The sequence below is a fragment of the Puma concolor genome, chromosome B1 (assembly GCF_028749965.1).
Source record: "Puma concolor isolate L17-30 chromosome B1, mPumCon1.1.hap2, whole genome shotgun sequence".
In the NCBI taxonomy this organism is placed as follows: domain Eukaryota; kingdom Metazoa; phylum Chordata; class Mammalia; order Carnivora; family Felidae; genus Puma; species Puma concolor.
In genome coordinates, this window is record NC_141670.1 from 82,108,875 (window position 1) to 82,132,697 (window position 23,823).

Below are 23,823 nucleotides of genomic sequence, written 5' to 3' on the forward strand. Positions count from 1 at the left end.
AGCATTTGTGAGTCCCCATATTAATATTAAATGCAAGAATCTTTGTTCATGCAATGTTAAGGTTACAAATGTGCACATGCCAAAATTGAGAAATAGCAGAAAATAAGATTCTCACGGTGACATCTGTTCTCTACTATAGTACATGTTCTATACTACAGTGTACAGTTTGAAGACTGATTAGTTATGCAAAGCCTTTGGCATATAGTATGATTAAGAACCTGAACTTCAGCGTGTGGGGAAGCAGGAGGGATGAGGTGAAGAGGGCACTAAGCTAAGACTGGTTCACTGCCAACCAGGATTTTACTGTATAACTTTAGGCAAACAATTGGCTGACCTGCACCTCGGGTTCTCTAGAAACTAGAGGTAATAATGTGCCTTCTTTTTAGTTCTCCCTAGTTCACAGAAGGTGAGGCAAAGATTCTGCTAAAGTGAAGTCTCCAAAGAATGAGCTTTGAACTTGTATTATCAAAGTTAGAGGTAATGGCTTTCTGTTATGGGGTTGGAAGTGGCATGTCAGGGACAGGCTAGGATTCCTCGGTTTTGTCTGTTTGCAAGTGATCTACATTAATTTACATATATCATGCATCAATGCATGTGTTCTCTCCTTTGCCTGTAATTAGTGAACTTTTAATCAAATCAACAAATATTTATTGTCCACTCTATTTAAGGTCTGTATACAGACAGAGGATGAGCAGAGATGCTTTCAAAGATGACCAAGTCAGAATACATGAGTAAAGTACATACATAGCACCCACAGTGATACAAGACAAGTAACTAAAATAATTGCATTTTCATTATAGAGCAAGGTAGTGCCTCCATTTTTCCAAATCTATTATTTGATCTTTAATAGTTTGATTTGTAATGAAAATAGTGCATTGATTTTTTTTTATTTAATTTATTTGATTTCGTCTTCAGTTTTCAAACTGAAATGGAAGGAAGATACTTTTTTTTTTTTAGATTTCTCCTTTTGCTCAACTACTTTGGAATTGTGTCATTGAGTATTCCCTGTTTCTTAATGTATTTTTAAGCTATTAGATATTCATATTTCTGGTTTGTGAGCCAAAAATCAATTTTTTATTCTCTCAATCCTGAAATGATTAAATAGAAGTGACTTAGATTTTCCATGTATTTGTATTGATAATGGTTATGCCTTAACTTTCATATACAAATTCAGTTCTTCAGACCCCTTGTCTGAAGGATATCTGTTTGGAGTAGGATTAAATTTATGTTAAACCTTCCACACCGTATTCAACAGGGACGTTTATGCTCAAGGCGGCTGATAAGATTGTATTTTCATTTGAGACCATAGAATGAAGTGACAGTTGCCACCTAGGTAAGAGAAAAATTAACACATGACCATGGCCTCCGTAGGACCCAGTCTGAATCAAGGTCATCAGCCTGTGAAAATCTCAAAGCCAGCAGCCAGCACAGCCTTTTTCTACTTTGACACAGAGATGAAAGATCCTTCACAAAAAGGAGTGACACTCTGTGGACACACCTAGAGGGTTACATGCAGTGTAAGGGAAGCCATTGAGTGAGTACACATTCTCCCAGCTTGAGCATCCTGGGTTCAAATCCTGGCTCTGCCTCTAAGGAGCTGCGTGAGAACAGGCCGATTCATTAATCATTCTGAGCTTTGACTTCTCTCATCTATAAAATGAGGATACTAATGAGACCAATCTTAATGTATTGTTGTGAAGATTAAATGAAATAATACAAGTAGAGGACTCAGCCTTAGCACAGTTCCAGGAAGAAAATAAGTGCTGAGTAAACCTTAGCCATAGATATTTGAACTAATGACAATGATATTATTATGGAGATGGCCTGATATTTTTATTTTAAAAATGAAATATTTGCCAACTGTGTTACTTACCATTCTTGGTAACAGATTATTAGTACTGCCAGTCTTTGTGGCAGACTTTATTGTTTATTTATTTTTTTTCCAATATATGAAATTTATTGTCAAATTGGTTTCCATACGACACCCAGTGCTCATCCCAAAAGGTGTGGCAGACTTTAGTAGGAAAATACCAGCAATCCTTTCTCATATCTCCTAGCTAACGAGGTACTTCCCAATCCTGTCTGTGATCCCTACCTGGGGAAAAAAATCATTAAATAAACCAACAAACAGAAATCTCCACCATATAAACACACATGAGTCTGTTTAATCAAATAGATAGTATTTGTGGGTCCAGGAGAAAAATATTTGTGATCAGTGTTGCTTTAAAATGTTAAAGCTGAAAAAAAAAATAATAAAATGTTAAAGCTGGCATCAACTAACATAAATTTTATAATGTGCTAAAACTCAAGGTCAAGAGAAAGGCAAAATAGAAGAGTTATATTTTCTGTTAATACAGAACTCAATAGATTAGGAGCAGAGAGAGAAGTCTGAAAATTTGAAACTGGACACAGTCACACAAGAATATTGCAGTGTCTGGGAGCTGATAAGGGCTTTAAGGAAATTTAGAAATCTTTAAAGGAATGCATGATATGATCAAGGCTTGTCCATAAGAAAAGAGGACTAAAATAATTGAGAATACCAGTGGATTCCAATCTTAGTGAAGAGAAGTGCACAATCCCTCGAGGCTTACTTGAATAACATTTGGAAATGACTGTGACTTGAATTTTAAAAGAAACATACTAAATATTTTTAAAATACTCTATAGGTGTTCTACACATCATATAATATTTTAGGAGTAAATGGGCGTTAAAACCTTCATACCTTAGAAGGTGTTTTCAGAAGTCTGAATTTTCCTATTTTATAGTGTTCTGCTATTTTCCTTATTCAATAAGTATATATTTACCACCCAGTACAACACTGAAGATGAGAAAAAAGAGGGAATTCTGTTTGCCCAAATGACGGTAAAGGTTTTTCCCAAGATATTCTCATATGTGCCCATACTTTATAATACTTCATAGAAGGAGACTCTTGGATTTAAAGATTTTCCATCACCTAATGTGCAGTTGGGGTAGCTCCACACTTGAATGCCTGTTCTTTTCCTCCCTTGGGAAAAGTTAGAAGAAGAGTCATTAGAGGGTCTTATTCTGGGGCAGGTGAAAGCTGGCCTGAAAAGAATTTTGTAATTAAAATTTACATAATCGGTGCTCAGAGTTTTGACACACAGAAGCCCACCAGCAGCGAAGAGCCAGGAAGAAGCCTAGAGGAAGTAGGCAAGAGCAATGAGGCGTTTGGGTTGCCCCGGTAAAGCCCCCGTTACATCAATGGGACCATAGACGCTTATTCTTTGTGGTTGGTGAATACAGGAGAATTTAAAGTAGAACCAATCAAGACTGTAGCAGATTTGTCTCTGATAAAATAAACCAGAATGTTTCGATTTTTCTTCTTTGATCTTACAGTAAAGAATAGTATAGTGTAATGAATTGTTAAGGATATGGGCTTTGGAGTCAGAGAGACCTGGGTTTGGGATGGGCTGTCACTTTCTAGCTGGGTGACCTTGAATTCATTGTTCAACCTCCCTGAGCCTGCTACTCCTTTTTTTGTAAACTGGGAGCGGTAATATCAGTAACTAATGCATAGTGCTGTTATAAGGTTCAGTATAATATGTGTAAACTGCATAGTACAGTGGCTCACATAATGGTAAATACTCCATAAACATAAGCTATTGTTTTAATTATGCATTATCTCCTTGATATACTTTTAACAAACTCTGATATTGTTTTGCCTAATGGAGATAAACTGCCAAAATGGGGTGAAACTAGTTATACAGTTTAAACCTTTGTCTGTTACAGTTAACGTTCAGCTTAGCCACAGCGACTCAACCAAATGGGAGTCTCTTTTTTCCACGCAATTAGGAATTCAGAAATAGACAGGATAGGACTGGTGTAGCTGTTTGAGGACCCAGCCTCCTTCTAATTCTCTGTTCCACCTCCCTTATCAGATGGCTTTTATCTTCTTGGTTGAGAGAGAGCTGCTCTACCTCCAGACATCCAAGAGAGTAGAGCCCAGGGTGAATGGCCTTTTTACCAGACTGCCATTTTTTCAGGAGTGGGGGAATGTCAGAGACTCTGTCTTCAGGAACCCCCACCTATATCTCATTTGCCTGAACAGTGTTTCATGACTAGCCCCTAACTGCAATGGAGGCTGGGAAGGGAAGGGCATATTTCTAACTGGGCACATAACGACCCTAAAAAAAATAATTGCAGCTCTGTTAGATATTACATAAGCAATTAGCAAGGCCTGTTACAAAGCCGCAAGAAGGGCATAGCTCCTAGGCCTGATGGTTTTCCTACAAAGATTTATAAATGTCCTCAACGTTGGGACATTCTGTTAGGTCCTACTATCATCATTAAGAAGGGAGATGGTCACTGATCTATGTAATTGACAAGATAACAGCCAAAGTCCTTTAGATGTGACTCCTGAATCAATATTGTCAGTTTGCTTTCATGTTGCAATGTAGAATGAGGTTGCCACTTAGTTCAACAATTACGATCTTGGTGATATGACTGTCTCATTTATTCAATAAGCATTTATTGCCAACCAACTGATCTTGGAAATACAAGTAGGGTGGAAATGTAGAAGCAACATCCAAACCTTTTTTTAAGGCTAAATTAGAGGTGACAGACATCAGTAGGCCTAGATGCTGACAGTGATGCTCTATGTTTGGATGCTTGGAGAAGTTCCCTGAAGTGCTCAAGATCTGTGTGATTGGCCTCACTGGAATTAGGAGTACCAAGTCCTAACCATTTTCTATTACCAGAGGGATCAAGGTCCAGTTTTCTTCTATTGACTTAAAATGACCTGCATTAAAACACGTGCGCGCACGCGCGCGCGCACACACACACACACACACACACACACACACACACACCTAGAAAACATTTATGATTCTTTACCAGTTTAACAGATTACAAGTCAACCAGTAAGGATTTGTTGAGGCGAACTGTTGCCCAGCACAAAGCAAAAAATGTTACCCAAATTTTTCTGGGTTAATACCAGGATGTTTACTAAGAACCAATTTCACAGACCATTCTTGTTTATAGACTTTGCATTGATTTCTTAAGGCTGAAAGGAGCCTGAATGAGACTGTGGGCAATTGCTTAAGTACTTTGGGCCTCAGTTTCTTTATATGTAAGAAGAGAACATTGAAGGAGAGGTTCCTGAAAGTTCCTCCCTGAACTAAGGTTTGGGGCAGAATGGAGCCTTTGTTACTAGGGAAACCTGGATTCTGGTACTCAACCCTGTACAAGTTGTGGGGTGCCCTGGAATAGGAGAAGCCTGGAATCTATACCTTGGTTCCTTCCTCATGGAAATGAAAGAGTTGGATTCAAAGGAGTCTGAGTCCTCTACTTGACCGAATGTTCTGTTGAATAGAGTTTGGTAGAGCTCCCTCGAAATTCTACCAACTGGGTTTATTTCATGGAAAGTTTTGGAGAAATACTTGATGGGTTTCATCTTCCCAGGGCCTGTGCATGGACCCTCCTAAGTTTGTTAAGCATTAAAATTTGAAATGAGTCTACAGAAGATAGAGCCTGTGAACTCTTATGCCCAAGTATCTCAACTTGGTGTTTTTAATTGGACACAGAGTGACTAAAACTATCACTACATTCTGCTTCTTAGCTGTTCACGCATTGATGTCTTGACCAGCAGAAAATCCTGTGTTTTGGGAGAGTGTTTGAAGTGGTCCTTAAAGGGGATTTGGTCACACCAAGACTTGCAGAGAGGAGTTCCTAGGGAGCCTAATAGATCTGGGAGGACCTGCTGAGTTACCCTAAGTTGAAGTGATCCTTAAAAAGAAAAAAGAAAAAAATAAGACTATAGAAGAACTACACACTAGAGCATAAATGTCAAGCCCCCAAAAGTCTTTAACCACAGCTGACCCCTTAAATCACAGGCTGCCCTCAGAAGGCAGCAGCTTGTTCTAAGCAGTGGCCTGCAGAGCCCGTGACACCAAAGAATGGAGCCAGTAGGGGTGGGATCTAACCAGAAAATCACATGGCCTGCCTGGAAATGACCTGGTGGGTTTTAACCTATCCAGTACCTACGGTACTGACCGTAAAGGCACAGGATTTCAGAATTTCAGTTGACAAAGGCCTTGAAGTTCCAGGCTTGACGATGAAAGAAAGAAATGATCAAAATACCATCTGTCATAATGGAAAACCCAGGCGGCCCCAAGCCTCTTCCTCATGCAGCAGCTACGCAGCGTTAGTCAATCTGGACAGTTATTTATGCGTTGAGGTCACATTTTGGCCAATCTTTTGCTTACAACTTTAACCAAATAAAGCCTTCCTTCTCCGCATGTCTCTTGCCAAAATCAGGTTGAGAGATGTTTCTTTGAGACCATTGTTTTGGCAGGAGATACAGGGATTCCTCACACAGCAAATGCACCAATGCCAGTCGGGGGTTAAATGGTGTTAAAATGGAAAAGAATTAAACTCAACTCCTTTCCTTTGCTCTGCTTATTCTATTTTTGATTTTGGGTTTCGGGGCAGGGTTTTTTTGTTTTTTGCCAAAAACTCCCCAAATGTCAATGAAATGTCCAAGAGAATTTTCTTTGGTAACAACCAGTTTACCTCAGAGAGGATTGACTTTTAGGATTTTCCTATTTAATCTTCCTCTTGTTCCTTCTTTATTCTGACTCTTGACATACTACAGTTTCTAACTTCTCTGCGGCTGGAAATATTCTAGGCTGCTACTTTCAAGAAGAAAAATGGATGGAAATCCTAGTGTCTGTGAATTGTTGCTAAATCTGCACATGTCCACTTGTAACCAAGAATATTAAACTCAGAGCCAAAGAACAGGAGAAGAAAAACCCCTTCCTTGTTTGCTGTAGACTTTGGCATTAATCCCACAAAGCTTGGAGGAGCTTCAGTGGGACTGTGGGTCTGAAGTCTCTGCTCTCCCAGAGTCATGAGCCAGGTTACCTAGGGCAATTACTCCATTTCTCTGGGCCTCAGTTTCCTTGTAAGTAAGAAGAGAACATTGAAGGAGAGGATCCTTAAGGTTCCTCCCGAACTGCGATTTGGGGCAAGATGGAGCCTTCATTACCAGGGAACCCTTGATTCTGGTATTCAACCCTGTACAAGTTGTGGGGGGTGCTGGGGTGAGAGAGGGCCTGGAATCCAGCCTTGGTTTCTTCCTCATGGAAATGAAAGATGGATTCAAAGGAATCTGAGTTTTCTACTGGATTTAGTGTTCTGCAGGTCTGTCAAGCTCCCTCCCAGATTCTACCAACTGGTTTATTTCATGGAAATTTTTGGAGAAACACTTGCTGGGGTTCATCTTCTCAGGGCCCATGTATGAAATGAAATCTGTCTCCTTGGACCATTAGGTTATAAGAGGCACAGTTTGGCATACTGTCTTTTGGCCATTAGGCCTCCTCATTATGAATGAGGGAACCACAGTTCACTGTATAAGGGAAGAGCTGAGAGTATGGGGACCGCTAAGATAGTGACTCTCCTTTCACTCAGTTCCTGTTTTTCCAGCTGCACCATGGGGATAAAGGTGCTTGTTCCTGTATACATTTACTTCATATGAAACAAAAACCTGGGGCGCCTGTGTGGCTCAATTGGTTTAGCGTCCAACTTCAGCTCAGGTCATGATCTCCTAGTCCGTGAGTTCAAGCCCCGCATCGGACTCTGTGCTGACAGCTCAGAGCCTGGAGCCTGCTTCGGATTGTGTGTCTCCCTCTCTGTCTCTCTCTGCCCCTCCCCTGCTCATGCTCTGTCTCTCTCTGTCTCAAAAATAAGTAAAAGCATTTAAAAATAAATAAATAAATAAATAAATAAATAAATAAATAAATAAATAAAACAAAAACCTGTTTAAGGAATAGGGAAAGTCCCAAATGACGTTCAGGACCAAAACCACAGGTGGGAAAGTAGAGAGAAAAGCATCAGATCAGATAATACTGAGTAGTCAGGAATTTGTGGAAACAGTTAATGGCTTTCCTAGGAATCTGAGCTTAAGACTATGAAGAGACAGAAACTGCTTTGTAGGAAATGAAATCCTCTGAGGCTGTGGCTAAAAAAGATATCATTAGATGAGTATTTTGTTATAAAAGAAATAAGAAAATCATTATTCATAGCTACTTAAATTAATGAAACAAATGCTAAGGGACATGGGAATAAAGATGAAGAGCAAAACATTTGTTCAATAAACCTACATTCCAAACTGTTTCATGACTATGGAACAGTTTAAAAGCAGTTGCTGTTATCTGTTAAATGTTACGCTTCAATAAAAAAAAAAGTTTTTAAAAAGGAAATTCCATACTAATCTAAAAGAAACTTTAAGGTTTGTTTTTTATCAGAACAAAAGAAGATAATTAAGGTGGATGTGTGATCAGCTGCCTGTACACTTGTTGCTGTTGATAATGAACATGAAATTCTCCATAGGGTGCTGGGGCTTTAGAACAAAGTTCGTCAAAGGCCGGAACCTAACATTCAAAGTACTAAGACCAAGAGGAATCATGGGAGGGGACTTCAGTTAAGAATGTCATAAGTAGGGGCACCTGGGTGGCTTAGTCGGTTAAACGGCTGACTTTGGCTCAGGTCATGATCTCACAGTCTGTGAGATTGAGCCCCACATCGGGCTCTGTGCAGACAGCTCAGAGCCTAGAGCCTGCTTCAGATTCTGTGTCTCCCTCTCTCTCTGTCCTTCCCCCACTTGCGCTCCGTTTATCTCTCTCTCTAAAAAATAAACAAACATTAAAAATTAAAAAAAAAAAAAGAATGTCATAAGTAATAGAAAACCCAACTAATAATGGCTGAAACAAACAGGCTTAGTTTCTTCACAAAACAAGAAGTCCATAGGTGGGCGGTTGCTGCCAGTCATTCAAGTACTAGAAGATGCCATCAAAGACCCAGACTTTTCCCGAGTTTACATTCCTCTATCCTTAGCAGGTTGGCTTTTAGCCTCATGCTTCTTATTCACAAAATGGCTGCCATATCCAGGCATTTCCTCTGTGATCAAGCCAAGAAATAAGAGAAGAGGACCAACACCAAGGATATCTTCTCTTTGATGGGGAAAGCAAAAGCATTCTCACTGCCTAGAACTTTTGTGCGTGGCTGCCCCAGCTGCCTCTATAGTGAAATAGGCAGGGGAGAAAGAAAGTTGAGAATGAGTTTTGAGCTAACTGATAAACAACGTCTGCCAAAAACTTTATCTCGAAGAGAATAATCTTCTGGCTTATTGTTACTGGGAGGAAGTAAGGATACAGAACCTTTGGGGTATGGCTCAGAAACGTAGATGTTTCCACTGATAGAATCCTTAAATCACAGTTCTTGGATTGAGTTGAAACACATTCAAAAGGCAAGTAACCTTATTTTTACCCTGAATTGGCCATAAACCTTATTAACTAAGGCTCTCTCTAAACCTCAGTCTTTCCCAGTATGAAATAAGAATAGTGTTTATTCCCGACCTCACTTAGATTCTTCAGGGGCGCCTGAATGGCTCTCTCGGTTAAGCTTCTGACTTGTTTTCAGCTCAGGTCATGATGTCACAATTTGTGAGATCAAGCCCCATGTCTGGCTCCATGTGGGGCGTAGAGCCTGCTTAAGATTCTCTCTCCCTCTCCTCTCTCTCTCTCTCTCTCTCCGTCCCTTACCAACTTACGTGTGTGCATGCACTCCCACACTCTCGCACGCGCTCTCTCTAGAAAAACACTCATTCAGGGGCGCCTGGGTGGCTCAGTCGGTTGAGCCCCCGACTTCGGCTCAGGTCATAATCTCACGGTCTGTGAGTTCGAGCCCCGTGTCGGGCTCTGTGCTGACAGCTCGGAGCCTGGAGCCTGCCTCAGATTCTGTGTCTCCCTCTCTCTCTGACCCTCCCCCATTCATGCTCTCTCTCTGTCTCAAAAATAAATAAACATTAAAAAAAAGATTCATTCAGTCATTCATATATTCAACACATGTATACCATATACACTGGTTATGTGTCAGGCAGTGCTAATGCTGCAGATACAGAAGTAAATCATGTAGAAACCCTTCCCCTCAGTGACTCACATTCTCATAGAGAAGGGAGACCAGGGAACACATTTATCGAGTGCTGCTGCATATTGGACTCACTGGCTGCTTTATATGAAAAAGATATATGTAATATAGAAGATATGCAAACAAATAATATAATAGGTAAGGTGGTGCAATGAAAGTATTCATAAAGGTGCTTTGGGACAGAGAAGAGGAAATGACTAATTCTGCCTGGGGAATTGAGGAAGGCTTTACCAAGGAGATGAAATCTGGATAGTGCTTGAAAATGAGCCCGACTGCTGGGCAGAAGAAGGGCTGGGACGGGGAATAGCTTCTGATGCAGGTGCACTTGATTCAAAAGCATTGACGACTTAAAAGGGACTGGTTAGTTTTCCAAAAGGGCACGTAGCTCGCTCTGCCGAATGTTTGGGTGGTTGGGGGTGACATGGGGAGCTGAAGGTGAAAGGTGGTTGGAGAAGGATTGCAAGGGTTGTGAAGCTCTTCAGAAGGCACACGAAGGAGTCTGGCCTGGAGGGGCCATTGCAGTCCAGGACAAGACGGATCAGATCTGTGCCTCCAAAAGACCATTTTGCAACCAGTGACGGGGGACGAGTGGAATAGAGAGGCTGTTCGGGAGGCTTTGCAACAATCCCGGTGAGAGATGATAACTCCGTTCAGGCAGTGCGGTCCTCAAAGATCTTTGAGATCTTTGTTGGTTTGTTTCCAAAGTTTTTTTTTTTTTAAACAAATCAAATAATAGAAACATTTTTCATAAAAATATATCAAACTTAGCTTCCACGGTGTTGTCCATGCACACACACAAATTGGAACATGAAATCTTTTTGTTAAACCTGTAGCCTGTGGGGGCGCCTGGGTGGCTCAGTCGGTTAAGCATCCGACTTCAGCTCAGGTCATGATCTCAGGCTTGGTGGGTTCAAGCCCTGCATTGGGCTCTGTGCTGACAGCTTGGAGCCTGGAGCCTGCTTCACATTCTGTGTCTCCCACTCTCTGACGCTCCCCTGTTCATGCTCTGTCTTTCTCTGTCTCAAAAATAAATAAACATTTAAAAAAATTAAAATAAAAAATAAACCTGTGGCCTGTGACCACAAGGACAGCCCAATTCATTCGGGCCCCACGACAGCGAGAAAGCACGGTGTCTGAGTCTATGAATCGCAAAGCTTGCCCACCGCCCTCACAGTGTTTTCCCTAATGTAGGGTTACAGTCACTATTGCTAATTCATAGAGGCTAGGACAGGCCTGTATATCAGGTTTTATAAATATTTCTTTATGTATATTTCTTTTATAAAATATTTATTAAATAAATTTAATGATTTTAAAATATTTTTGGTAATGGTCGATCATCAAGAACAGACAGAAGGTGCTGCCCTGATCGGGCATTCCCCTCGAGAGCCTGCGGCTGCAGTTGATAACTGTCAGTGGCAATGGGGGCCAGTCGTGCTTCAGAGATAGGTGCCCATCACATTCAGATCTCAGTCTAGAAGTAGATGGACAGTTTTTGGTGACCGACTGGATGTGCCGAAAGAGAGGGAAGGAGGGAGGAATCAAAAAAGATTCTGCAGTTTCTCGGGTGGCATTTGAATGGCGCCATGCACAGGACACGTGGAAGAACGCAGCATCCGCTGAGCTCCCTTTCAGCTCCATGGCAGTTCTGTGAGGAGAGGAGCAGGCCCATTACCTTAGTCAAAACAATGCTCCCCTTCGCACTGCCCTCCACTCCCCAGCCTCACCCAGCTGTGATTTCCAAGTTGTGTTCAGGGCCAGCTGCAAAGGGCCTGTGGTTGCCTTGTTCCTGCCTGTGAAATGAAAATGGGTGGCCGCTGTAAATGCAGACAGCAGTGGGGCGCCTGGGTGGCTCGGTCCGTTATGCGTCCGACCTCGGCTCAGGTTGTGATCGCGCAGTTCTTGAGTTCAGACCCCGCGTCGGGCTCTGTGCTGACAGCTCGGAGCCTGGAGCCCGCTTCGGATTCTGTGTCTCTCTGTCTCTCTGCCCCACTTCCACTCGTGCTCTGTCTCCCTCTCTCTCTCAAAAATAAAATAAATATTAAACAACAACAACAACACTGTGGGGAAGTTGTCTTTCAACTAACATCTTAAAATAAACTAAATGCAGACAGCAAGCGAGCAGGGAAAGCAGGTGATCCCTAGTCAAGGCCTAGGGTACCAGAGATGGACGGCTTCTGATGGCTCTGGCTGCTTCACCGCGACTGTGGGTTTTTTTTTCCTGCTTGGCTGAAGCAAGTATTCATAGTTTTAATAGTTTTCTAAGGCCAGTGGAGGAAATTGGACTTCATATGATGCTCAGCTTCTCGAGTGTGTGACTAATACTTAAAAGACTCATTAAGAGACTTCTTTAGTTTTAATTGCATCTCCTTGTTTGGTATGTGACCCAATTAATTCATTCTTGTTGTGAAGGTATTCGAAGACCCTGTACCCTCTTGACCTCTTCTTATAATTATTACCGTTGCCCTCCTTCGAAGCACCATTTTGATTACATACTTAAAAGGAGCTACTGAAATACCCTCTCATCGCCGTGTGGCTGAAATGCCCACTGCTTGGGCTCAAGGACAGTCATCTGAGAGTGGTTCTTATGTCCTCAACAGCTCAGTGGCCAGCACCTCCCTTTTCACCTTCCCTCCCCCCCACAATTCCACCCCCTTCCCCCCAGAGGGTTTTAGTCGCACCTCCCTGCTTTAATAAGACTAGCTGTTCTCCCTGAGGCCCCAAAAGCTGTGTTTTAGCAAACACAGATAAATCAATAAATGTGCCTTATCAGTGTTGGGATTGCTGGCAGGTGCCTCAGAGCAAACGTGACTGTGATTCCACCTCATCCCCTCCCCCTCCCCCGGACACACACGTGTTTGTTTCTTCTTTTCCTTAGATTCCACTATCTGACAGATCTGCACTCAAACAAAAACCCATCCTGCTGACTCACCCAAATACAGGTGGAAGCCCATACTCGGGAAGCAGTTTTAACCAAATTGCGTGAAATAAAGTCCTTTCTTCTGATGTCTCTCTGTCCAGTGGTCTGAGCATTTTCATCTGCACGGATCTTACAAAAAAGTTCTCTCCGCCATTTAATTCTCACCACTTGGTATCCAGTTCTATAAAGTAATACTTTAAAAAGCAATGCTTTAAAAAGGTTCACGATAATTTACTGAGGTAGTGGACAAGACACCAACTACGTAAATTGTCTTGTTCTTCAGAGTGAGGCCTAAGAAAAGCATTCTCGTTGACTCGTCCCCTTCGCTCTTTACTATTCTGTCGCCTGGCTCCTTTTATTACTGTAGAAATAATGCTTGTACAAACCGTTACAGTTCAGGGAGAAGAAACGTGGATGAAAAAATCAGACGTATTCCTATGGATGATGATGGGAAAGTGAAACCTTTTTTTTTTTTTTTTTTTTTAAGAGGACCAGAGGATGTATTGGTGTCCACACATCTCAGTCATGACTGTGAAGTATGTGCAGATAACCGGCGATCTCACCATTTTTCCTAATAGGATGAGACCTTTGGGGAAACGCTAGTGGTACATTACCGCCTTAGGGAATTTTATGTGGAGTAGTGTCTGAGTCCATTTGGGCTGCTGTAACAAAATCCCTCAGGCAGGCTAGCTTATAATAACGACAGAAAGGTACCGTTCACGCTTCCGCAGTCCAGACGTGTGAAGTCAAGGGCCAGCATGGTCGAGTAAGGGCCCGGACTCCCCACTTCTCGCTGTGTCTTCACAAGGCGAAACAGGCAAGAGAGTTCTCTGGGGTCTCTTTTATAAGAGCACTAATCCCATTCCTGAGGCTCCACCCTCATGACCCAGTCAGCTCCTGATGGTGGTACCTCCCAATACCATCACCTTGGGCTCTAGGATCCCAACATATGAATGGGGGGAGGGCGTGACACAAACATCAGACCACAGCAAATAGTGTGCAGTTGTCATCACTGAGCCTGTGAAACATGAAGTTCCTCATGAAGGACTTTACACAACCTAGAACACAGGGCAGAACTTTTCTTCATAAAGAACAGTGAACGTGTATGTCCTTTCAAGGGATCCAACCATTCGTTTTCACATCAGAATCTGAGATTCTTTACTTACCGTCAGATTCCTACCAATTCAGTAAGAATCGGAGATTGTTTACTTACCGTCTTGTGGCAAGAGCGTACATGTCTGGAGTTCTAGCGTGCAACTCAACTAGTCACTCAGCAAATATTGAGTACCAACTGTATACTGGGCATAGCGCTCAACCATGCTGTCAACCCACTCAGGGTCTGGTTGGCTGACCTTTAATGATAGGGAGGGAAAACACCAGAGAGTTGACTAGAAGTGGCATCATTTGCTACCACAACTTTCAGGAATAGCTTCTTAGAAACAAGAAGTGAGCCTGAAGGCCAGAGGTTAACTGGGACTTCTCTGCAGTTATCAGCCACGTTGTTCAGAAGGAATCCCCTGCTAACGTCCTGCTGGATATTGACTAAAATGCAGCTTGTTCACGATGCCTTGTCTATCCCTCATGATGCTTTGCTCTTTTGGCCCAGAAACAGAAAAGATAGTACTAGAGGCAGGAAACGGATTGCCATCCTGGAAATTCAATGACCAGCTTTTTCCCTGTGATGTGTGTGGGAAAGTGTTTGGCCGACAGCAGACGTTGTCCCGACATCTCTCGCTGCACACAGGTGAGTCAAGGCCTCGCTCCTAGGCCGTCTGCACTCTGGATCACCAGCCTCTCTACTGTCAAGAAGCTGACTTTGTCTAAGACAATTCTCGTTGGAAGTGGTGGAAATGTTTTTATCCTGGCCCTTCAAACCATTTTAGCTGGCATGTTCAAAGAGGCCCCGGAAAGGGTTTTTATTTGTATTGAAAGTAGGCTTGATGAGAAAAGATACACATGTAAGTGTATCCAGGTAAGGTTCCTGAATTCTGAGAAATGCATTGCTCTCACCTGGAGGGTGCAGGCGATGGGGGCTGCACCCGCGTTACTGGTTCCATCTTTTTGTGGGAAACAGTTGCTATCTTTATCTTCATACAATAGTAGAGAAATGTGGTTGGTTCTGCGCATTGCAAAAGGGACGGCAACCAAATTGAGAAAGGATAAAGGAGGAATAAATAGTAACTTAATCAATTTGGCAAGAATAAGTTCCTTCGCCCCCAAAAGGAAGGGCTGTATTTTATCTGTATGGCCGGGTTCCTCCCCTGGCCCCGCCAAGCCCCAGGCCACCGGCAGGACAGATGTGGGGACCATCTACAGTAACAATGATGATGGCTTGCATTTGGTTGGGAAGAACTTTTTTCCTTATTCTCTGCTGTGAAGTGGTAAGACAGGTATTTTTTAAGGGCAAGCCCAGTGAGACAAAGTAAGAAGTAAGGATGGAAAATGAGTTTGCTCTTTGCTTTTTTCCACTATCGTCCATTCCCTTTATCTGCACAGTGAAAGCCAGCCTGCTCCTTCTACTATGATTTGCTTGATTAATCGAATGAATTCAGAATGCCACTCTGGAAAGAGTCCTGAAACATTGTCAGTTTTAGGAGAGGGTTTTCATTAAGAAATTAATTGCAGCTTTTAGTTCTATTTATGTAAAATGAACATCTCCCATCATATTACTTCACATGAGTCATTTTTCTCCCCCTTTAATTTCATGAGTTTTTATTTCTTGGCTGACCCAGGCCTGGAGCTTAGGGAACATGATGGGGCTTCTCTTACACCAGACCCAGGAATGCTGTGCTCCACTCCCCTTTCCCCAGCTAAGCACCCACCCTCGGCTGACGCATGGCAGGTGTGCATGCGCACACACACACACACACACACACACATTCATTTAGCCCCTGCGGGGCTCCCCTTATCAAGAAGAGGGACCTGTGGATGTCTAGGAAAAAGCAGATGGTCCGGCTGCCCTGGGACTTTCTTCTATCTAAGTACTGATACAGCAGTGACCTCCCGGATGAAGACTTTTAGATATTTATAATCCCAAGGTGTTCCCTTTGTCCCCATTTGAAATGAGATCTGAACCTTCCTTGCCATGACAGCTCTAAGTGGTCTCCTGCAGGTGTTGGGTTTTCATTTTTGAGAGCAGTTTGGGGTTTTTTTTCCTGTTTCTTCTCCCCAGAGGAAAGAAAATACAAATGCCACTTGTGCCCCTATGCTGCTAAGTGCCGTGCAAACCTGAACCAGCACCTGACCGTCCATTCGGTGAAGCTGGTGAGTACGGACACTGAGGACATTGTCAGCGCTGTCACCTCTGAAGGCAGTGATGGGAAGAAGCACCCTTATTATTACAGGTGAGCTGTGAGTGGAACTGGCCCAGCCTTCCCCAACTTTCTAGAACACTCCCCACCTGGGTGCTAGGGCATATGTGATGAGGTACCTCTTAGTCATAGTGCTGACCTTCATTTTAATACTTGCTTTGTTTACACTGGACCCACCAGCCACGCTGACTCCTCTCTTGGCTTGGATGCCCCTGGTAGAAGTAATTGAAAGGGAAATGGTCTTGGAGGTAGCTCTCTGGGGTGGAGCTCCAGGGAGTGACAGGGCTCCGGGGATTATTAGCTTCTCGATTTGTGCAGCTGGAAAGCTCCCAACCTTTGTAACTGAGCACCTTGCTACTTCTTGGGAACCGTCCTAAGGAGAAAAAGACCAGGGAAAATAAATCTGAGAACTCTGAGGAAATAGCCTTGAAAGCATTGCATATTTGCCCCTGGTTGTATTGTCTTCAGTGCCTGGAATTTCATGTTTCCCTTTCATATTTGACCATGAATCAATATTTGGTTTGGTTGCAGTGAAATCCCAAGTCTCAGAATTGTGCCCAAGAGGTAGACCATACAGATTGGTAGACACTTGCTTTTGCACAAAATATCTCCATGGACGGTGACTTCTATCAGCAGCTGTCACAGACAGGAATTGCTCCTGCTGGCAGTGTGATCTGATGACCTGCATGTGCCTTCCTTCCTACACGGAAGGTTTCCAGAGCCAGAGAGAGGCTCGCTGGGCATGCGGGGTGCTCTGAATTGATCAGTGTATCCACACCGCTAATATCTTGGCAAGGCTGCACCACATCTCTTTGCCCACAGGAATCAGTAAGGTGATGTGCGGCATCTGGAACCTGTAATTTTTAATTAACTGTATGATTATTCAGCATCATTATAGCATGTATGGGATTGTTACATTATGCTGACACTTAATCCATTTGGCACGGTGACCACTTCAGAGGCATCCCAGAAAGCAGAAGAATTTTCTTTTTTTTTTTTTAATTTTTTTTTGGTAATGTTTATTTTTGAGAGACAGAGAGAGAGAGAGAGAGAGACAGAGCATGAGCAGGGGAAGGGCAGAGAGAGGGAGGGAGACACAGAATCCGAAGCAGGCTCCAGGCTCCGAGCTGTCAGCACAGAGCCCCACGTGGGGCTCAAACCCCTGAACCGTGAGATCGTGACCTGAGCCAAAGACGGATGCTTAACCGACCGAGCCACCCAGGCGCCCCAAGTAGAATAATTTTCTAATGCAAAAAACCTTTTGGTGGGAAGAAAAGCATGTGTCAAAGTCCAGTTTTCTGAGTGTGCCACAAAGTATCACTCTTCTCTCTCCCCTTCTTTTCTTTCGTCCCCTCATACAGCTGTCACGTGTGTGGATTTGAGACCGAGCTCAATGTCCAGTTTGTCAGCCACATGTCACTCCACGTGGACAAGGAGCAATGGATGTTTTCCATCTGCTGCACCGCCTGTGACTTTGTCACCATGGAGGAAGCAGAGATAAAGGCTCACATTGGCACCAAGCACACAGGTGACCAATACTGTCGGTCCTTCTCTCCTCCATCCCCCAACCTGCCAGCATGCATGCCCACCTGGCAGAAGCGTCCTCATCACCCCGCGACACTGACATTCCCTTCCTCAGAAGGGAGGACTTTCCCAGGGTCTCGGAGCCACAGTGCCCAGTGGCCATCCTGACATTGCCTGGCACAGCTTGGGCCTCGCTGATCTGAAAGACCCACACGTTCAGATGCAGTTGTGAGGTGCTGAGCCATTGGCTTGTCCTCACCCTGGGTGTCGTCATCCTAGGTAGCAGCCATCGGGCTCTCGTGATGCTCTTCCCCTTGTGTCTTCACATGCTGGATCTCATTTAAGCCTCGTAGGCCTCTGAGGCCGATGCTGCTGTTCCCGTGCTATAGGGGTGGGGAAACGGAGGCTTCCCGTGCTATAGGGGTGGGGAAACGGAGGCTTCACAGAGGTGAGGCATTCTGTCCAAAGTCAGCAATTAGGATGTGCCTCCAGAAGCTTGGGCCCGAACAGTTTCCATTCTAGTCCATTCTCGTTGCTGTTCTGACAGGTCCGAGCAACCCTTGGCAGAGGTTTGAACCTTTGTGGTTCTCTGTGCCAGGACACTGTGTGCAGGTACTTTAACAGGCTCTGCTCCTGTCCCGTGAAACTCCGGCCCTGACACACACCAGGTCTGCTCAGGGAGGGGGGCGGGGCGGAAAACCGGATTCTCCCCAAACAGCCTGATCGCTCTCCAGGCTGTGTGTGGCCAAGACTTTGCCAGTGTTCTCCTTCCATTTAAGGCTCTTGCCATTCTTAACGATGTTAACATTTTGAATCCACCATACAATTATCCTCTCACAAGTGATGGTTACAAATGACACCAGCGTGGAGTCATTAAATAAGAATGAGGAAGAGCCTCCCCCACCCTGCGTTGTGTGGTGCTTACAGATTACGAGCTGATGTTGCCAACTGCCAACGCTGGGTGTTGGGTCAGCCCCTCACATCGTTGGCCCTTGAAGGATTTGAGAAGGGGAAGTTCCCGACAGTTGTGCTGACGATGTGCTCAGCCGAGACGGATCTCTCTTTGCTTTACCGGCCGCTTTGGTTCCAGGGTGCCAACAGCAATAAAAGCTTGCTTTTATCATAAGTTGAGAAGCTATGACTTGGAGGTCTGCAGAGAGCCATTATGCCGGGTGAGAAGGTGCCATTTCTACCGTTGGTTGTCTCGCTATAACCACATTAGCACCATGGGCAGCAGGTGAGCTGGGAAGCCCATGTCAAAGACAAATTAAATTCAGCATCTCGGGAGTGCCAGTGGAGGGAAAGGCCAAACCCTCTTCCATTTCCGCTGGCTTTTCAGATATTCCCCCCCCCCCCCCGTTTCTGTTACTCTCCCATTCTTCTAACCCTCTGCACCCCAAGGATGCCTAAACCCAGTCGAGAACCCTCCTCCTCCCTCCCCAGGCCACAGCCCCTCTGCCATCACCCCACCTCAAGGAAGCCGTAGAAACCATAGAAACCAAAATGGCTGGAAAGCCGTTGGATTTAGAGTCACTTAATTGTCATTGGTGGAAACTTCACATTGACAAGTAACCAATGCAAACACACTCATTGCCACAGGGAACACAGAGATCTTGTTCCCTCTGAGGTGGTAGGGCTCCTTGTCTACCTGCAAAGAACATTCTTGTTTGTTGGCACAGAGAGCCAGAAAGAAATGCATTAAAGAAGTTGCTTTTTTAATACAGTAGAAGCCTGTAACACTGCTGCTATTAGGGAATAAGGTTATAACCTATTTTACAGTTTTGGGGTTTTTTTGGTTTTTTTTTTTTTAGCCAGGGAGACAGTTTTTTTGTTTGGTTTTTTTTTTTTTAAGGGCCAAATAGTGACTATTTTAGGCTTTCAGGCCATACGGTTTCTGTCGCTACATTCAGCTCTACCATTGGAATCTGAAAGTAGCCGAGACAATACACAATTGAGCAGGCCTGGCAGTGTCCCAATAAAACTTTATTTACAAAAGCGGGAGGCTAGATTTGGCCAAAGGACTATAATTTGCTGACCCTTTTTATAAGCTAATGGTCCCACAGTGAGGGTTTCTTGCATCTAGTTGCTGTTTTGAAGTGTTTGAATTTGACCCAAGATATGTCCATCTAAATCTGCAAATTAATAAACTGTGTAATTACAAAGTTATGATATAGAGCAGTATATATACTTGTAATACATATTATACTATATATTCCTGAGAATAGGAAGCTTATCTAAGTTGCTGCTGTCTCCCAAGCACCTAGACCAGTGCCTGCACAGTGCAAGTGAGGAGTAAACATTCGTCCGGTGAATGAATATGTGTGCCCGAGCACGTCTACACACATTTGTGTGTTCTAAACAAGAAAATTATTCAAACGTGCCCCTTACCGAACCCTGAGAGTCTACTGACTTATGCATATAATCCATGTGGAAGAAGGTACTTGGGATGGAGGAAAACACATTTTGAATTCTAGATTCTGGTTCTACACCCGATGTTACCATAAATAACACTGCAAATGTAGGAACTCATTCAACTTCTCTGGGCCGTCCATTCCTTGACCTTTTGAATGTGCAGGAGATGTCCAGCAGGCATAAGACTCTCATTTTGTGGGCCTTGTCCTCCGATTTGATTTACCTGACATAGAAATGGACACCTTTTATTTCAGTACATTAAGAAATCCTCAATGCTTTCTTGTTACAGAAGTGAAGTGATCTCTGCAAGGGAAAAATATTCCCTCTGGTTGCTTCTGATTTCATCAATGCAAATTTTGCTGCAGTTTTTAAATGTTGCAGTAACAGCACTGAGGAATCTGAATAGCTCTTTGGAAAATACCACCATCAATACTTTACCCTCACACCGACACCAAAATAAATACCAGAAGACTTACACAATCCCCTTAACAAATCAGCCCTAGAAAAGCTTGAAGGAAATAGAATGTTTATCAAACTTCCAGAGTGAGAAGGATTTGTGAAAGCTTAAGTGATACAAAAAATGGCAAAGGAAAAGAATCAAGAGATTTGATGGATAAAAATATCTTCTTCTATTTGCCAAAGAAAAGGAAAAGATGGGAAACAAAACCCAAAAACCAGCCTGAAATGACAGAGGCTATATATTTACTATACAGAGAATTGATATAAACTGGTAAGAAACACTTTAGGTCTCTAAGTGCAGAATTTACAAAGGGCATAAACAGTCCATACATAATAAAAGAAATAAAGGCTAACCACTCCATCTAAGGAACCTCACTAGCCACCAGTTAAAACTCAAGAGTGGCTTATGTTTCATGTATCACGTGAGGAGTGTGTTTTACAGCGTCACCCACGATCGCCAGATGCTGCTGATACTGATGGCCATGACCCTACAGGGTGGGAGAACTTTTCAAAACTACTTAGGTAGTGTAGACCAAGAGGTTTGAAAATGCCTGCAAGTCAGTCATCTTTCTTCTGGGAGTCTGTCCCTAGGAGAAAAAAATCAACCAGTGGAATATTAATTTTCACTTAAAATTTAATTTTAAGGAAATACTTAAGTAATGTAGGATAAGTCTACTCCAAGGATATATAATACTGTCATTTAAAACCATTAACTCATAATTATTTTCATAAATTTTTTGAGAGCCAACTATGTGCCAGGTATATAAAACAGCATGGGAAAATACAAAGTGTTAATTATTGTTGTTAGTATTACTTATAAATATTATGTTATATTTTATAATAATAATAATACATTTTTCTGTAATGCTTGCAATGAGCTAGGCATTGTTCTTAGTGCTTTATATATAAAAACCCATTTAACCCTCACAACACACGTATGAGGCTGCCGATATGATCCCCATTTTTAAGATGAGATCATTGAGGCACTAAGTTAAATACCTTGTCTTAAGTCATTCAGCTTATTAATTGGAACAGGTGGCATTCAAACTCAGGTGTTCTGGATCTAAAGTCTTTATTCTTAACTACTTTGCAATTAACAGCAACGATTTTAAAATAGATACGCTTCTAAAAAAAAAAGAAGTATGTCAAAAATGGTGTTATATTGAGGTGGCAAGACAATTGGCCATTTTTTATGGTCGCAGTTTATCATTTTGTGTCATTTTAGATTATGAAATTGAGGTTTTTAAAAAAATTTATTTAAAATTTTTTTTAACGTTTATTAATTTTTGAGAGACAGAGACAGAGGGTGAGCAGGGGAGGGACAGAGAGAGAGGGAAACACAGAATCCAAAGCAGGCTCCAGGCTCTGAGCTGTTGGCACAGAGCCCACCACGGGGCTAGAACCCACAAACCATGAAATCATGACCTAAGCTGAAATCAGACGATTAACCAACTGAGCCACCCAGGCACCCCTAAAATATCGAGGTTTTTTTAAAGTTCACTTCAGCTGGCTGTCCTCACGTATGAGGTTGCATTGCCTGTGCAGAGAATCATTCACCAAGAATCCTTGTGCTGGGGCACCCAAGTGGCTCAGTTGGTTAAGCATCCAACTCTTGATTTCAGCTCAGGTCATGATCTCATGGTTCATGAGACTTAGCCCCACATCGGGCTCTGCACTAACAGCACAGAGCCTGCTTGGGATTCTTTCTCTCTTCCTCTCTCTGTGCTCTCTCTCTCTCAAAATAAATAAACTTAAAAAAAAAAAAAAAAAGAATCTTTGTGCTGCTGAAAGTAAATGACCCCTTGGATGACAGCAAGCTGTGGACTGAGTTGACAAGGGCACCCCAGCTCACTCCCTACAGACAGAGCAAAGGGAGAGGAGGGCTGAGAGCAGAGGAAGCGGTGTGGGGTAGGGATTACAAGTTGAGCGGGCTTGGCTGTTTCCCCATGCCGAATCGCAGAGTTGCTGTCATGACACCTGTGTATTTACACAGTGATTAATTTAGGCAGCTCTGCCCACTGCCTTAAGCCTGAAGGTACTTAAAGCTGTTGTTAAAGATGGTAATTAAAATCATATGTTTTCATTCTAAAAACTAATTTAAAATAATCACTTGCAATATTCTGTGAATGAGACCCATCTTACAGGATGGATTTGGTGAAGCAATAGACTTAGGGCCCCCACTGAAAATATTCTGTCTACAAAATGTGACTAAACCTAGGTCACATATTAGAGACCACCAATGACGGGGCTGGCTTTCACATACCTTCCTTGTACCAAAGGAGGTCTATACTTTCAAGGCATATTCCATCCCTCCTTGGGGGTCCATGAATGAGGTCACATCATGTCTGTCCAGGAACCAAGTTCAGTTTTGCCAGGAACAAGACTTGGAAACACTGTAGGAGGGTAAATATTTTTTTTCCTTCCTCTTTTTAAAACCTGTTTTTAATTGGACAAGTAATTTACGGCATTCTAGACAATTTTGAAAATAAAATAAAATAAAATAAACATAACACTAATAATTTCACACACTAGCTGTAACCACCATTACAGCTTTGTTTGCTTCTGGACTTCTTGTGCCTATATACGATATATGACTTATTTTTTAATCTTCTAACAAAGAAAGTTCGTTTCTAGAGTTTACAATCACTAGATTACTGAAGCACAGTCTCCCTATATCACCTACCTTAACCTAAAATGATGGGGTTGTTTTGATTATGTTTGGGGAGAACTGACAGCTTAACAATATCAAATCTCCTAAACCGTGAACAGTGTAGAGCCCCCCAATTATTTTGGGGTTTATAATGTACATTGTTAATTTATTACAGTACACGTTTAAGTCCTAAACCATTTCATGGGTAGTGTAAGTCTTACAATAACGTAGTTCTCTGTCCCCTCTCCTAGCCTTTATGCTTTTGCTGTCATACATTTATTTATATATATGTTATAAACTCTCTATTATATTATTTTTAACAAAATTACTTTTATGATCTCTCAAAGAGTTTTATATAAGAAAAACTCACGTGGGTTCCAGCCTCGTGTCGGGCTCTGTGCTGACAGCTCAGAGCCTGGAGCCTGCTTCGGATTCTGTGTCTCCCTCTCTCTCTGCCCCTCCCCTGCTCACCCTCTGTCTCTGTCTCTCAAAAATGAATAAACGTTAAAAAAATTTTAATAAAAACTTTTTTACCCCGATTTCATAATCTAAAATGACACAAAATGGTAAACTGAGACCATTAAAATTACCAATTGTCTTGCTGC

At 42.7% G+C, this 23,823-nt stretch overlaps 1 protein-coding gene and 1 long non-coding RNA gene across 10 annotated transcripts in view; one reads left to right on the forward strand and one right to left on the reverse strand.

Moving 5' to 3' along the window:
* Positions 1-23,823, forward strand: part of ZNF827 (zinc finger protein 827) — a 174,309-nt gene that overhangs the window by 139,792 nt on the left and 10,694 nt on the right. For all 9 annotated transcript variants that reach the window (XR_015250190.1, XR_015250191.1, XM_086704156.1 and 6 more), the window contains exons 9-11: positions 14,469-14,606; positions 16,035-16,206; positions 17,535-17,701. Coding sequence is in view for 7 of the 9 variants with exons in the window: in XM_086704156.1 (XP_086560282.1) it covers positions 14,469-14,606; positions 16,035-16,206; positions 17,535-17,701 (477 nt within the window). In the remaining 2 variants the exon portion in view is untranslated. The remainder of the gene's footprint in view (positions 1-14,468; positions 14,607-16,034; positions 16,207-17,534; positions 17,702-23,823) is intronic.
* Positions 11,186-12,046, reverse strand: LOC147581723 (uncharacterized). Its single transcript, XR_015250192.1, has 2 exons — positions 11,670-12,046; positions 11,186-11,590 (listed from the first exon to the last, which is right to left on the reverse strand). It is a non-coding gene; the product is annotated as an uncharacterized LOC147581723 (long non-coding RNA).